Consider the following 13,904-nt stretch of genomic DNA (forward strand, 5'->3'; position numbering starts at 1 on the left):
ACCAAGTTCAGTGTCTCTGAAAAAATGACACGTTAAAGGATGAGCATAAAACCGCATTATAAACAACAATAATAAACTTGTAGGATCATCTAGTAGTCTCTTGAGGCACATAACTTAAACGTTGCATAACTTGTAGAACACACTGGGAAATCTCTCAGGGCACAAATCTTGGTTACCAGAACTTTAATAAATTAAACAATTTTGAAGAATCCAAAGGATTTAATAAAGGAATTTGTAACAAAGTTAATCCTGCAGCCGCAGGGGTAGTTGTCCATAAGTACTCATTGTGGATCTTCCAAGAACGGGGATTCTTGACAATCTTCTTCTTGGCGTTGGTGCAGTTGGCACTGGTGGAGATGGTTGAGATGAAGAACTTAGAAGTGCTGGTGATGATGGTGGTGAAGAAGAAACTGGATTCGCTGGTGGGGAAGATGGTGATGAAGAAGTTAGAACTGCTTATGGAGATATGGGTGATGACACAGGTGCTGGGACTTGAGATTCACTTAGTGTTAGTTGTTGATATGGTAGCCTGGAAAAAGGGTTTTGGTACCACATCATTTGATTCTTCTAGTCGAAGGGTGAAGGGCATTCAGTAGCTGAATCTTTATCTAACTCAGTCTCTGAATCAGTTTCAATCTCCTCTGTTCCAGGATCACTTGATACAGACGAAGAAGGTGGCGCCAAGGTAATTTTTAAGTGGTTTCTATGTACTACTTGAACATTTCCATTGGAATGGGCTATACGATACAGTCCTCTTTCTGTATAAATGATAGTTATTACAGAGTAGGGTTGCAATTTCCATCTTGGATCTAATTTTCCGGTACAGTGTTCCTTTTTCAACCAGACTTGGTCTCCTACTTGAAGATCTGTGGCATGGGCATTCCAAATGAAATCCCTAGATTGCTTTTAACTTACTTCTACTAAGGGGGTGTCTACTATTTCCTGTGCTTTCTTGAGGCGACGCTGGTAGTCTTGGACCCATTCTGTCTTAGGCAAAGGGTTATTGTCATCTGAAATTTGTACTCCAAGTTTAAGATCTGCGGGCAATTTTCCTTGATGACCAAACATTAGATAATATGGGGTTTATCCTGTTGAATAGTGGGGAGTATTATTTTAAGTGTAAATTAACTCAGGTAACAATGTTGGCCAATAGGATCTTTGTTTCTGTGGGATGGTTCTTAATAACTCTAGGGTAGTCTGGATAGCTTTTTCACACAAGCCATTTCCTTGAGGATGATACACAGTGGTTCTCAATTTCTTGCAATCATATACGTCACCAAGTTCCTGGAAGAGCTGTGACTCAAATGCGGGACCTCTGTCGGACAATATTTTATCAGGACATCCATAATTCAGGACAAAGTGCTTCCAGACGATAGCTGCTGTGGTTTTTTGCGGTTAAGTCTTTAACTAGGGCTGCCACAGTGAATTTGGTGCAGTGGTCTATGATAGCGAGTACATAATTGAACCCGGCCTGATGTAGAGTGGCTTTTTGGTCATTTTTGGTTCTACAGGTTTCGCAAACAGTACATTCTTGACACCATTTCTCAATGTCATTGCGCATGCCAATCCAATAGAACCTTTGACAAATGATAGCTTCAGTTTTATTGACTCTTAAGTGACCAGATTGATTGTGATAGGCTAGTAATACTTGACTGGCATCTCTAAGAGGAATTAGGATTTGATGAATTCTAATTCCAGAGACAAGATCAGTAGAACTTTTAAATATAAGGTTCTTTTTAAAGAAAATTATTTTTCGCTATCTCCATAACCATTGTAACTCTGGGTCAGTAGAAGAATTCCCTTAGGTATAGCTCCTGATAACAGATGTTCCTGTAACTCTCCAAACATTCTGCTATCTTGTTGCAGTAGAAACCATCGTTGTAGAGTATCTGTAGATTCAGGTGAGGAGTTAGAGTCATTATTTACTGAGAAACAACTTTATTGAGCTTGATAGGCTGTAAAATTAGGCATTTTGATGTCTTCCCAGGGAAATAATAATCAATTGCTTGAGTAACCTAGGAGAGACAGTCAGCGTTGGTATTCATTTTTCCAGCTCGATATATTTTACACTGAAGTTGAAATTTGCAAGTCTGGAGAGCCATCTCTGCTCTAGTGCTCCTGGTTTTGCTGAATTAAGATGAGCTACTGGGTTGTTGTCAGTATAAGCAGTGAAGGTTGCAGCGGCCAAGCAGTCCTTAATGTTTTCTGTCACTGCCCAAACTAGCACAAGCAATTCTAGCCTAAAAGAACTGTAATTCTGATTATTTATTTCAGAACGTTTTAGTGAGCAACTAGCATATGAAACTACTCTTTCTTTGTCTTCTTGAACTTAAAGGGGTTGTCCCGCGCCGAAACGGGTTTTTTTTTTTTTCAACCCCCCCCCCGTTCGGCGCGAGACAACCCCGATGCAGGGAGGTAAAGAAAGCTCACCGGAGCGCTTACCTGAATCCCCGCGCTCCGGTGACTTCTCTACTCACCGCTGAAGATGGCCTCTTCCTCCGTGGACCGCAGCTCTTCTGTGCGGTCCACTGCCGATTCCAGCCTCCTGATTGGCTGGAATCGGCACGTGACGGGGCGGAGCTACACGGAGCTACACGGAGCCCCATAGAAGACTGCAGAAGACCCGGACTGCGCAAGCGCGGCTAATTTGGCCATCGGAGGGCGAAAATTAGTCGGCACCATGGAGACGAGGACGCCAGCAACGGAACAGGTAAGTATAAAACTTTTTATAACTTCTGCATGGCTCATAATTAATGCACAATGTACATTACAAAGTGCATTATTATGGCCATGCAGAAGTGTACAGACCCACTTGCTGCCTCGGGACAACCCCTTTAACTAAGCACTGCGCCTAATCCTTTAAAGCTAGCATCTGTATGTATGTAGGTTGAAAGGAAGAGCAAAGTCTGCATATGCAAGAATAGGAGGGGTAGTTAATTTTTCATTAAGGGTGTGAAATGCTTGTTTTTGCTCTATTTTCCAATTTGTAGGTCTTTTGTGGATTTCTTTAGCGTGTCTTTGCAGAACTTCTTGAAGAGGGGCGCCTATTTGGGCAAATTTAGGTATGAGCTTGCGATAGTAACCTACAAAGCCTAGAAAGCTTCTGACATCTTTTGAGTGTTTTAGGTGTAGGCCAGTTTCAGACAGCATCAGCTTTGTCAGGGTCTGGATATACACCCTCAGCAATAACAATGTGCCCAAAATAGTGTACCTTAATCTGGAGTAAATGGCACTTAGAGGGCTTAATTTTTATGCCATGGTCTATGAGGATTTGGAACACTTCTCAAAAGGTGTTGGAGATGGGTCTTCATAATTTTTTGAATTGAATGACAATGACATCATCAAGGTACAAGAGGTCGGATTCAAAGTTTCTATGACCTAAGCAGCTTTCCATTAGACGTTGGAAGGTTCCTAGGGTGTTGCAGAGACCAAAGGGCATGCAGTTAAATTGAAACAACCCCATGGGAGTGGTAAAAGCAGGTTTTTTTTTTCTATCTTGCTCACTCATGGGCACCTGCCAATAACCGCTGGTCAGGTCTAGAGTGGAGAAGTAGGTGGCGATACCCAAGGCAGTTAAGGATTTTTCAATACGTGGTAGTGGATAGGCATCTTTAGGAGTTATATTATTTAATTTGCGGTAATATACACAAAAGTGGATGCCTTCATCCTTTTTCTTTACTAGTATGATTGGGGCAGCCCAGGGACTACAGTTGTCTTTAATGATTTGACTGTCCTTCATTTCTTGGATCATGGCTTTCACCTGCTGATAAGATAAAGGTAGAATAGGTCTGTATCTCTTTTTTATCGCAGCATGGCCATTAGTCGGAATGGAATGGGATATAACTTTCCTTCTGCCAAAATCCATACTGTGTTGACTAAAAGCGACCTGTTGCTCATTAGCAACCTCTCTGACACCTTGAATTTGGGTAACAGATGTTTGATCATCCCCTATATGTAGATCATTCAGCCAGAATGGCAGACTACTGGACTCTGACTGGATAGACTATGCTCCCTGCTGGACACGATTTGTCTCCTTGTTTAGCACGTCATCAGTTAAGAGCAAGGATATTTGGGCTATGGCTGTCCATTTTTTTTTAACTGGATGGGGAGATTACCAATGATGATCAGGTGGATTGGGACTCTCCCGTCCTTAACTGTGGCTAAACTCCGGGGCAGCCATCAAGAATGGGTGACTGTTTATGGGTATGAGCTCTACCAATGCCTCATTCTCATGACCATAGAGACCAGGCCGTGTTTGACACAACAGAATGAACTCAGACTCTGGCGGGACTATGACCTTTACACGGGCTTTACCCACATGACCTTGCAGGTTAGTGAACCTGTTGCGCCATGAGTGCCTTAATGGCTGCCTTCAGCACATGGCATACCGTCCACATATAAAGTTACTTCAGGATGGGGGCCTACATATTTAAAAAATCCCTTTGGGGTTTGTGGACCTATTGTTTGTCCTCCCGGGGTACGGTCTTCTTCCCAGGGGTCACCTGTATAAATGATAACTGGAATAAATTTCATGTCCAAATTGGTGGCAATGGTCACAAAATGGCCACGGTGTGCGCGATAACTTATGGTTGGCTGAATCGGTCCAAGCGGTGGTGTGCGCTTGGGGACTGGTGGTGGGGGTAATGCATTCCAGCTCTCCATCTCACCTATTTTCTTTTACAAAGAGTTGCAACACTGCGGGTGAGTTCCGCCATTTGCCGCTGCATCTCTCGCAGGGGCTCGCTAGTCGCATCACTTGACTGTTCAGCCTGCCATTACACGTCACGCTTGCGGGGGCGGACAGCTTATCGTCACCCATCAGAATAATTTCATGCTTAGACTCCTCCCCCTCAGCAACCTGGGGCTCAATACCCAGAATAACGAGCCGTCAATGAACTGAGCCTGATCAAGGCCACTGGCCTCGTTAGGATCAGCATGCACTACAGCCTTCATATCTTCCTGCAGGGACAATGCATGTTCTCTCAATGTTTCACCTACTTTCTGTCTCTTATTAAAATAACTGCTTCTTTATCTCAGACATTGTATGCATACCAAATATGGCTTGTAGGCGCTCAAATATGTTCTCTGTTTTCTTATGTTCACTCAGCCATGTTTTAACCTCTCTGGAGGCAGCTCCTTCCAACTGTCCCATTAGTATTTCAACTTTCTGCTCTGCCGCTAGTGGGGATAATCTGAATACAACTCCCATCTTCCCCCTAAACTCTCAGGGGGTATGTCTCTCCCCACTATATTGGAGGTGGTTGCTGCTAATGAGCCATAGGGTGACTGGTGAATATGTAAATTTAGGAACAACAGACCCACTGAATGAGGACACATAATAAAATGGTATGCATACAAGAACTTGAGAAAATGCTCACTATAAAAGAGTAGTTATGTTAGACAGAGCCTATGAGAAGGTTCAACCTATGGAAGGTACTTAAGGCTAATTTAGACGATTATCGCTCAAACAAAATCACTCAAAGCCATCTTTTGAGCGATAATCGTTGTGTGTAACTGCACTGACATCGTGCAGTTTTCGTTAAGCTGTAGCTGAACGCTGATGTTTCAGCATGCTGAAAGATCAGCGATCAGTTATCAGGCATTCAAAGCAGGATACAGCTGATACTATTGTTTCGCTCCCTGAAGACAGGTGGGGATTAAAAGTCAGGCGCTCCAAGCAGAGAACAGCTGGATGCAGAAGACAAGTGGGGGCACCCCGCTTGTCTTCTCCATCCTCCGTTTGGAGCGCTCGGCTGTATAACAGCCAGACGCTCCAAGCGGGGAACAGCTGGATGCAGAAGGCTGAGTTGATGGCGCTGAAAACAGCATGAGCTGCTTTGTTCTCTGAGCCATCACTGAGAGCTCTGTGCAGGATGTCAGCTGAAAGAATGCCATCAGCTGGTATAAAGCTGAGAACTCAGTGCGAGGCACTGGTCAGGCTCATCGCTGACTTTTAGCTTTAGAAAGAAAGAAAGGAATTACCTGTGGTGGAGCATTTTTCCAGCCATAGACACAACATAGAACATATGAAAGTTACTATAAAAGAATTTGGGAGTACACGTTTAGAACCATCTTTGACACTCTATAGACCGGAATAGACATTGGGAGTGGATTCATGCATCTGTGGAGATTATGAGAATTCTATAGCAGAGATAATACGCTGGCCTGGTGACTCCCTAACACCAATTTAAAGACCATAAAACTTTCATATTCTTATCAGTGAACTAATTAAGAATTTACTCCTCTGCTCATCCTGTATTATTTAAAGTGCAAATTATCACACTACGTATGTACCTTGTCATATTTATGTATGTACACAAACATATGACAAGGCCCAGACATGGCGTGATTAATAGGAATGCAAATGATGAACAGAGTATATAAAGCTTATAGTCTTTGGCAAACAGAAAAATGAACAATTCTATCAACAGAAGCATGAGGGCAAGTCTATATATCCGAATTGCTTCAGATTTTACTTAGGGATATGCACAGATATAAATGGAAGCAGATTACAGTAACCAATAATCCACATGCTCCAAAATTTTCCTTCATGGAAATTGCGATGCAGATTTTTTAATCCATGGGGTAGGTCTATTTATGTTGCAGATTTTTACAGCAGATTTCAAGCCATCCAATACAGCAGGGTTAAGACCATTAGACATGTGGATTTTACTGCAGATGTTTCTGTCCCATGTGAACAAACTACATTAAACTGACATGAACCAAGCAAACAAATTATTTAGTTATCTTACCACAAATACATTTTATATCCTGGATAAGTGGTATTATTTCAAAACCAAATGTGCTCAAACAGAATTTAAAACAGACAGACAGTTCTGAATTCACGTACAAGTAAATACATAAAAAAGGTCTTTTAAAAAAGTTTCTTAATTTGTGTGTTGTAATGATAAATAAGCGTACATAAACAGCATAAATACAAAAGATATACACAAATCAAAAGAGAGAATGTTAACAGCTTCAAATGACGTTTTCAGGAATTAAATAATGTGAAAAGCAATCACTATATATATATATATATATATATATATATATATACATATACATATACACACACACACACATATATATATATATATATACACACATACACACACACACACACACACTGTGAGCTGCTAGATGTACTTAGCAAAATTAATTTTACTTGAGAAAGAAACTAAGGCTTGCATAGTAAAAATATAAAAATATTTAATAAATAGAAGTCAACATATAACGTACAGACATATCATAGGAAGCTGGGATCACAGGAGATATGTAGGTTTTACGGACCTGTGTTAAATTACAAGAGGTTAAGTTAATTAGTCGTGTCATAAGAAGCACTTAGGTGGCTGTCTGGTAGTAGGGTCCGGCAAAAGATCTTGAGAACAAGTAGCTCTGGCTGCCCCCTTCAGCAGTGATATGGTTGTGCACAAGCTCTCTTTCATCGGTTTCCATGGCGGTTATAGATTTAAGTGCAGAGAAAGTCTTTTGTGACCAAAATCTTCTATTTCGCCAACTGAGTAGTTGGTAGACTCCACATGCTTAATAGTTACGGTACTTCAAAGCAGATTTAATTAGATGCACTACTTTTAAAAAATGAACACAAAGGGAGTCTAACATGTTAATAAAGAATATCCTGTTAGCAGATAAACTTTACCAATTGCTCAACCAAGTAATACATGTATGTAAAACAGTGATCATTTACTGGTGACCTGGCTGGCTATATACTGTATATAAAGTGAAAAATCTAAGCCAATTACCCCAAATTGCTGGTGAAAACGGTGTTCTATGGGTGTGGACTTCTCAAAGAAAAGGCTAGTATACACAGCCCATAGAAAAATGGATCACAGAAACATCTGGTCTACATGAAGGGGCAGTCTACTCAAAAAGGTGCGTTTTGTAGAGATTTCACTGCATGTTATTTTCGCAACATATATGAGAATCTTCATTAGACCGTGTATAGGCTTTTACAGGTTTCTCTATGTAAGCATTATTTTTTTTTTTTTACGTGGTCTATGTAAATATTGAAATCGAATGAGGGGCAAAAAAAAAAAAAGAGAAAAACTGCAAAAACACATTAAAGCGGTTTCACCAAGTTATAAACTTATTCCCTATCGAAAGGAATGAAGCCGCTCCTTGAATTTCAATAGTGCTGGAAATTACTGAGTACAGAGGCTTGCCAATCTCTGATACTGTAATTGAAATGAATAGAGTTGCAGTGTGCATGCGCGATTGCAGTTTCATTCCTTTGTTCTCGAGATTGGTGGGGGTCCTAGAAGTCAGACCCCACCGACCATACAGTTATCTCTTATCCTGTTTACAAAGGATAACTTTACTAACTTGGCTCAATCTCTTTAAAACACAATCTGTGACTCATAAGACATCTATAGTCTCAAAGTAAAAAAATGGAGGCATGCAACTTTCTTGTCACTGACATCTTGTAAAGAAAATAAGGAGCAGCACCCACACTTACTACAGTCAGCACCTTCCTCTACAGTGGTGTCCAACTGGAGCTGTCAGGACATGGTGAGTGCAGTAGCTCTGAAACAGCTGGAGACCATGACAGGCTGGAGACCACTTCTTTAAGAAGCAAGTTATCTCAAGTTGATGATGCGCTGTACTGTCTGCTGACTTTCTTGCTTTAATTCCTCAATGTGAGAGTCCAGGCGCTGAATAAGATCCTGTGACCGCAGCTCTTCCTCCTGAAGGAATCTTGACGCAATGGTGTTTGGTTGGGAGGAGGGTGGCAATGGGAGCTGCAAATTTAGAAAATGAGTGTATGAAGTGAAAACCAAGAAAAGGACTTTCACTTTTAAGTGCCACTTTATTTAATTGTATTTCCCCTTTTTTTGTTAGAAACACACTGCTCACATTAAATATAACAAACCATCCTATACTCACTCATCTTGGCTCACTGCAGCACTTCCATTCACCCTGCCGGGTCTGCGTTTACAGGCAGCAGTCAGCCTGTCGATGGGTCATTACTTTATGGTTAATCGCTAAGCTCTGTGATTGATCCCATCAATAGGCTGACTGCAACCTGTATACACAGAACCAGAGGGGTGAGCGGAGGTGCCAAGCTAGAGGGGAACCGAGACAGAAGAGTCTATACTGGTTTTTTATTTTTTAACATGGGTTGTATATTTTTAGCAAAAAACATAACACTAGGAAAAGCTCTTAAACTATAGGAGGATAATTTTTAATCAATTTATTAAGAATAAGGATTCATATTTAGATTAATATAATACATTTTAGTATTTTTAAGGTGTAGAAAAGAAAAAAAAAAAAAAAGAACGGACAAGCATGCCATCTCCTCGCACTGTTTGATCAATAGATTCAGAAATAATTGAACAGTATTTAACATCTCCGATTTAGTTGAGCTGAACTATTGCATCCTGTACTGCTCCTTCCAGCCCACTCCGAGTTCCATACTGCAAAGAGGTAAAAGGAGGATAGCGGAGTGTAATCTGTGGAAACGATATGGCCACCTCCTTTGTCAATTAGGACTTAGTTTTATTTTAAGATATTACTTGGTTTAAAATAGAAAAAAGCAAAAATACTGTTCGACCAGAAAAAAAAACAACTCACCCTAAGGGCTCATTCACATGGGCGTATCGTCACAACGGGGGTAAAGTCTAGCCACTATAAAAACGTATTTATTTTTTGTCCCCCAGTGTTATTCTTTCTCTGAGCCCTACAAATGTTAAGGCCCATTTAGACACAACGATTATCGCTCAAAAATAGCTCAAAGCCGTCTTTTGAGCGATAATTATTGTATGTAACTGCACTGATATCGTGCAGTTTTCGTTACCCCGTCGCTCATCGTCGTTTTTCAGCATGCTGAAAGACAACGATGAGTCTTATCAGGGATTCACAGCGGGATACAGCTGATACTATTGTTTCAGCTGTATCCAGCTCCCTGATGAAAGGCGGGGTATGAAGAACGCAGCTGTCCAGCTGCGTTCTCCATACCCCACTCAGAGCGCTCGGCTATATAACAGCCGGGCGCTCCATGCAGAGAACAGCTGGATGCAGAAGACGTACGGGGCCATGCCACTTGTTTTTTGCATCCTCCGCTCAGAGCGCTCGGCTGTGTAACAGCCAGGCGCTCCGAGCGGGAAACAGCTGGATGCAGAAGGCAAGAAGAGACACCCCGCTTGTCTTCTGCATCCTCCCAGTTGGGCGCTCCCAGCGGGGAACAGCTGGATGCAGAGAACAAGCGACCCCCCCATCCCCCGCTTGCTCTCTGCATCCTCCGGAATGCAGGGTGATCGCTCAACGTTTGAGCGATCATCTTGCGATGTAAATGACAACGTTTATGGCTCAAAAGTTGCTAAAAAGACAACTTTTGACCGATAATCGTTGTGTCTAAGTGAAGTTAAAAACAGAAAACTGTCTGTCTGGCTTAGTTTGGAGGGGTAAGAAACTGCGATTGGCTTTGTCGATCTTAGCTATGCATCGTGGGGGTGGGGGAGCAGACATTCCCAATTTAGAAAAATACTATAAAGTTATGTTATTGAACTAAACAGAAGCTGGGTAAAACAAATGAGTGAAATGGGATGGGTAGGCATGGAAAAACGTTTTGCAAAAATTACCTCAGGTCAATCACTACTGTATGCAGGGATATTAGAAGTAATGTCAGAGTTCCCAGAGTTGAAATTACTGAAGGTAAATATGCCACCCCCTACAGTGGCCTCAACTGAAGCCTGGAAAGAGCGCACGCAGAAGTTGGCTGTGTATGGCACTTTTAAGAAACCCCCATTACCCCTCAAGACCTTAAATCTTTATATATCAGACTTGGAGCGAAGGAAATAGAAGGATGGAGGTATGAAGTGGATAAATTATTTATTATCCGCAAATGAAATCAAATCCTTTGAAGAACTTAGTTCCAAGTATAATCTTCCGCAGAAAGAAGTACCGTATATACCGGCGTATAAGGCGACGGGGCGTATAAGACGACCCCCCAACTGTCACCTTATACGCCGGTATACAGTGGAGAAAAAAAAAAATTCATTACTCACCTCCCCCCGCGTTCTGTCGCGCTCCGGCAGGATGTCGCTCGCTCCTCGTCCCCGACGCAGCATTGCTTTCTGAATGCGGGGCTTGAAATCCCCGCTTCCAGAAAGCTAATACACACGCCGGCAGCCATGACATCATTGAATGGCTGTGATTGGCTAAAACACACGTGGCTTCAGCCAATCACACTATTTTTAACGACATACTGACAGGAAATAAATTGACGAAAGAAAACCCACATATGTTAAGCTGGGAAAAGGAACCGGGGGAAAGAATAGCTATTGAAGCATCAAAAATCATATAAAAGCAGCGGGAAACTCCACTAAAGGTTTGGGCATTCTGGAAGTGCAAATGAAAATAAATATGAGATGGTACTTTGCTCAGTCACTGCTAGCTAGTAGATTCAAAAATGGAAATGGTCTATGTTGGAGAAATTGTGGTCAGAGGGGGGGGGGGGGGGGGGTGTCTCACACATATTTTGGCCATGTCCCAAATTAAAAGATTATTGGAGAGTAATTCTCAATTTATTAGATGTCATGCTACGGATCCACATACGGAGAGATGCAAAATTAATTATGCTGCTGGTGGAATTCGATATATATCCACCAAACAGCAGATATATGATAGGTCATGCTTTGATGACAGCAAAGACAATTCTCGCCAAACACTGGAGAAAGCCCGCCTCTCCGACAATAAGAGAGTTCAAAGACCGTATGGCTGAAAAAAATGTATTTGAAAAATGGCTGGCACTTAGAGATAACTGTGGGAAAATATGGGGAATCTTGGGATTTATGGAAAAAAGTACACAAACTCTTGATATGCTAATTTTATATAGATGCCAAGTTAGTTTTTTTTAGTTCAAGTTAGTTCAATTTCTGTTTGAACAAATTATTTGAAACCTAATATAATAATAGGTACAAGCGGTTTTTCGATGACAGAAAAGACAAAGTGCAATGCTATTTTGTTGAAACAACTTATAATTGATAAAAAAAAATAACAAAGATATACAACAGGTGTAACAGAAACTACTGTAAACAATGTCTAAAATTGTTGTATATATACGTGATTATCAATGTGAAACGTGACTATTTTAATCTCAATTAAAAAAATTTAATGATGGAAAAAAAAAAAAAAAAAAAGACAGGAAACTGTCCAACAGTATAGGTTACACCCTTACCAGTACAGACATAGGTTTCACCTGCGACTCTTGGTGAGAATCTTCAGCATTTCCATCATCAACCTTGCAGAGTTCAGAAGACACAGACTCCAGAGAACTTGTCCTACTTAAGCCTTGCAGGACACCGGCAGCTTCCTGCTTAGAGGGCGCTGTTTGCTGGAGCTCCTCATATCGCTGGGACACGTCATTCAAGCGCTCATTCAGTGCCTTCAGCTCCTCCTCATGTCTGGCTAACAATTCTTGTGTTCGGCTATGGGATTACAGAAATGTTGTGAACACGGTTTGTAGCCAGACCAGTTTCTACTTCATAGTTGTAAGGCACAGAATACCACATCAAAACATTTCATAAATCGAGAGGATTTAAAGAAAGCTCATCAGAATTTTAAACATTAAACCATTTTGGAAAAAACTATTTTTTGCGCTTCAGGACCACACAAAAAGTTTTGCTGTCTAACACAGTTATGAAGCCTTGTCTTATTGCAGGACAAGATGCAGCCTCTAGACTTACCACTGTGGAATATGTATACCTTAGTTTTTAAAGGGGTTCTAGAAATTAAACAAAATTACCACCATCCATGCAGCCTGTGGAAACCCATCCCAGGAAAGGAGAATGCACCTCCAGGACAGATGGGAAGGTGGGTAGGGGCAGAGCCTAAGGACCCTTTTACACAAGCTTATAAATCATTCAAACCTCCGCATCCAGCGGGAATCTGAATGATTATCGCTCAGTGTAAATGCATGCCCCAACTGAACAGCCAACGAGAATTTGTTCACTTCCCCTTCATTAAGTTTCTGCATGAGGAAAACTGAACCTGTGTGAACAGCAGTCATTCATTTATGAACAACTGCCTATTTCCTGTGAATGGAGGCGGGCGTGCCAGAACAATTGCCGAGCCGCCTCCATTTACCAAGTAATGCTTGTTCCTGTGTAAAAGCATAGGAAAGATTATCGCTGGAACGACCTGTCGAGAATCTGTGTCCAACAGATCATCCCATGCAAAAGGGCGCTAACAGCACACTTTGTGGTCCTGTTAGTCTGAATGGCAAGCCTAACAGGAAGAAACAGTGGTTCCTTCCCTCAAACGCACACCCATTCCAGTCTAGTAATGCATTCTGCCATCTTAAGACAGGTCACCACACAGGCTGCACAAACAGTGGCAATTTTGTTGAATTCTTGGACAACTTCAATTGAACTTAAAGGGAATCTGTCACACTTACTTTAAGCATTCTAGCACCCCATCTAGACAACAACGGGGAAAGTAAGCAGGTTACTTACATCTCCAGACTCAGCGGGTCACCTACTTTCAGCTCATAAGCTTAGTTTATAGAGCTAAAAGAAGGTGACTGACTCTCTTTAACCCCTTAGTGACCAAGCCTGTTTACGCCTTAATGACCAGGCCAAATTTTGCAAATTTGACACGTGTCACTTTAGCATGGAAAAAGACCAGAAAGGTTTTGCATATCCAAGCGATTCTCACATTGTTTTATCGCCACATGTTGTACTTCATTTAGGTGGGAAAAAAAGACCGATAGAATTTGTGTTTATTTATTAAAAGCGCCAAAATTGGGAAAATTTTGAAAAAATCGTCATTTTTTCACATTTCCAACTGCAATATCTCAAATATGTGCAAACATAATATAGAAATTTTTGCTAAGATTTATATTTCCATCCGTTTACTTTATTTTGGGCGCACATTGGAAAAACTTTCGT

General features: G+C 41.4%; 1 protein-coding gene across 3 annotated transcripts in view; it reads right to left on the bottom strand.

Annotated features, from left to right (window-relative positions):
• Positions 1–7,108: 7,108 nt before the first annotated feature.
• CEP63 (centrosomal protein 63) overlaps positions 7,109–13,904 on the bottom strand; it is a 58,131-nt gene continuing 51,335 nt past the window's right edge. For 2 of the 3 annotated variants that reach the window (XM_066598096.1, XM_066598094.1), the window contains 2 exons: positions 12,194–12,443; positions 7,109–8,756 (listed from right to left, as the gene is read on the bottom strand). In XM_066598096.1, the coding sequence (XP_066454193.1) occupies positions 8,595–8,756; positions 12,194–12,443 (412 nt within the window). In that variant the 3' untranslated portion in view covers positions 7,109–8,594. The remainder of the gene's footprint in view (positions 8,757–12,193; positions 12,444–13,904) is intronic. The other variant, XM_066598095.1, reaches the window with a different exon arrangement.

The sequence above is a fragment of the Eleutherodactylus coqui genome, chromosome 1, assembly GCF_035609145.1.
Source record: "Eleutherodactylus coqui strain aEleCoq1 chromosome 1, aEleCoq1.hap1, whole genome shotgun sequence".
In the NCBI taxonomy this organism is placed as follows: domain Eukaryota; kingdom Metazoa; phylum Chordata; class Amphibia; order Anura; family Eleutherodactylidae; genus Eleutherodactylus; species Eleutherodactylus coqui.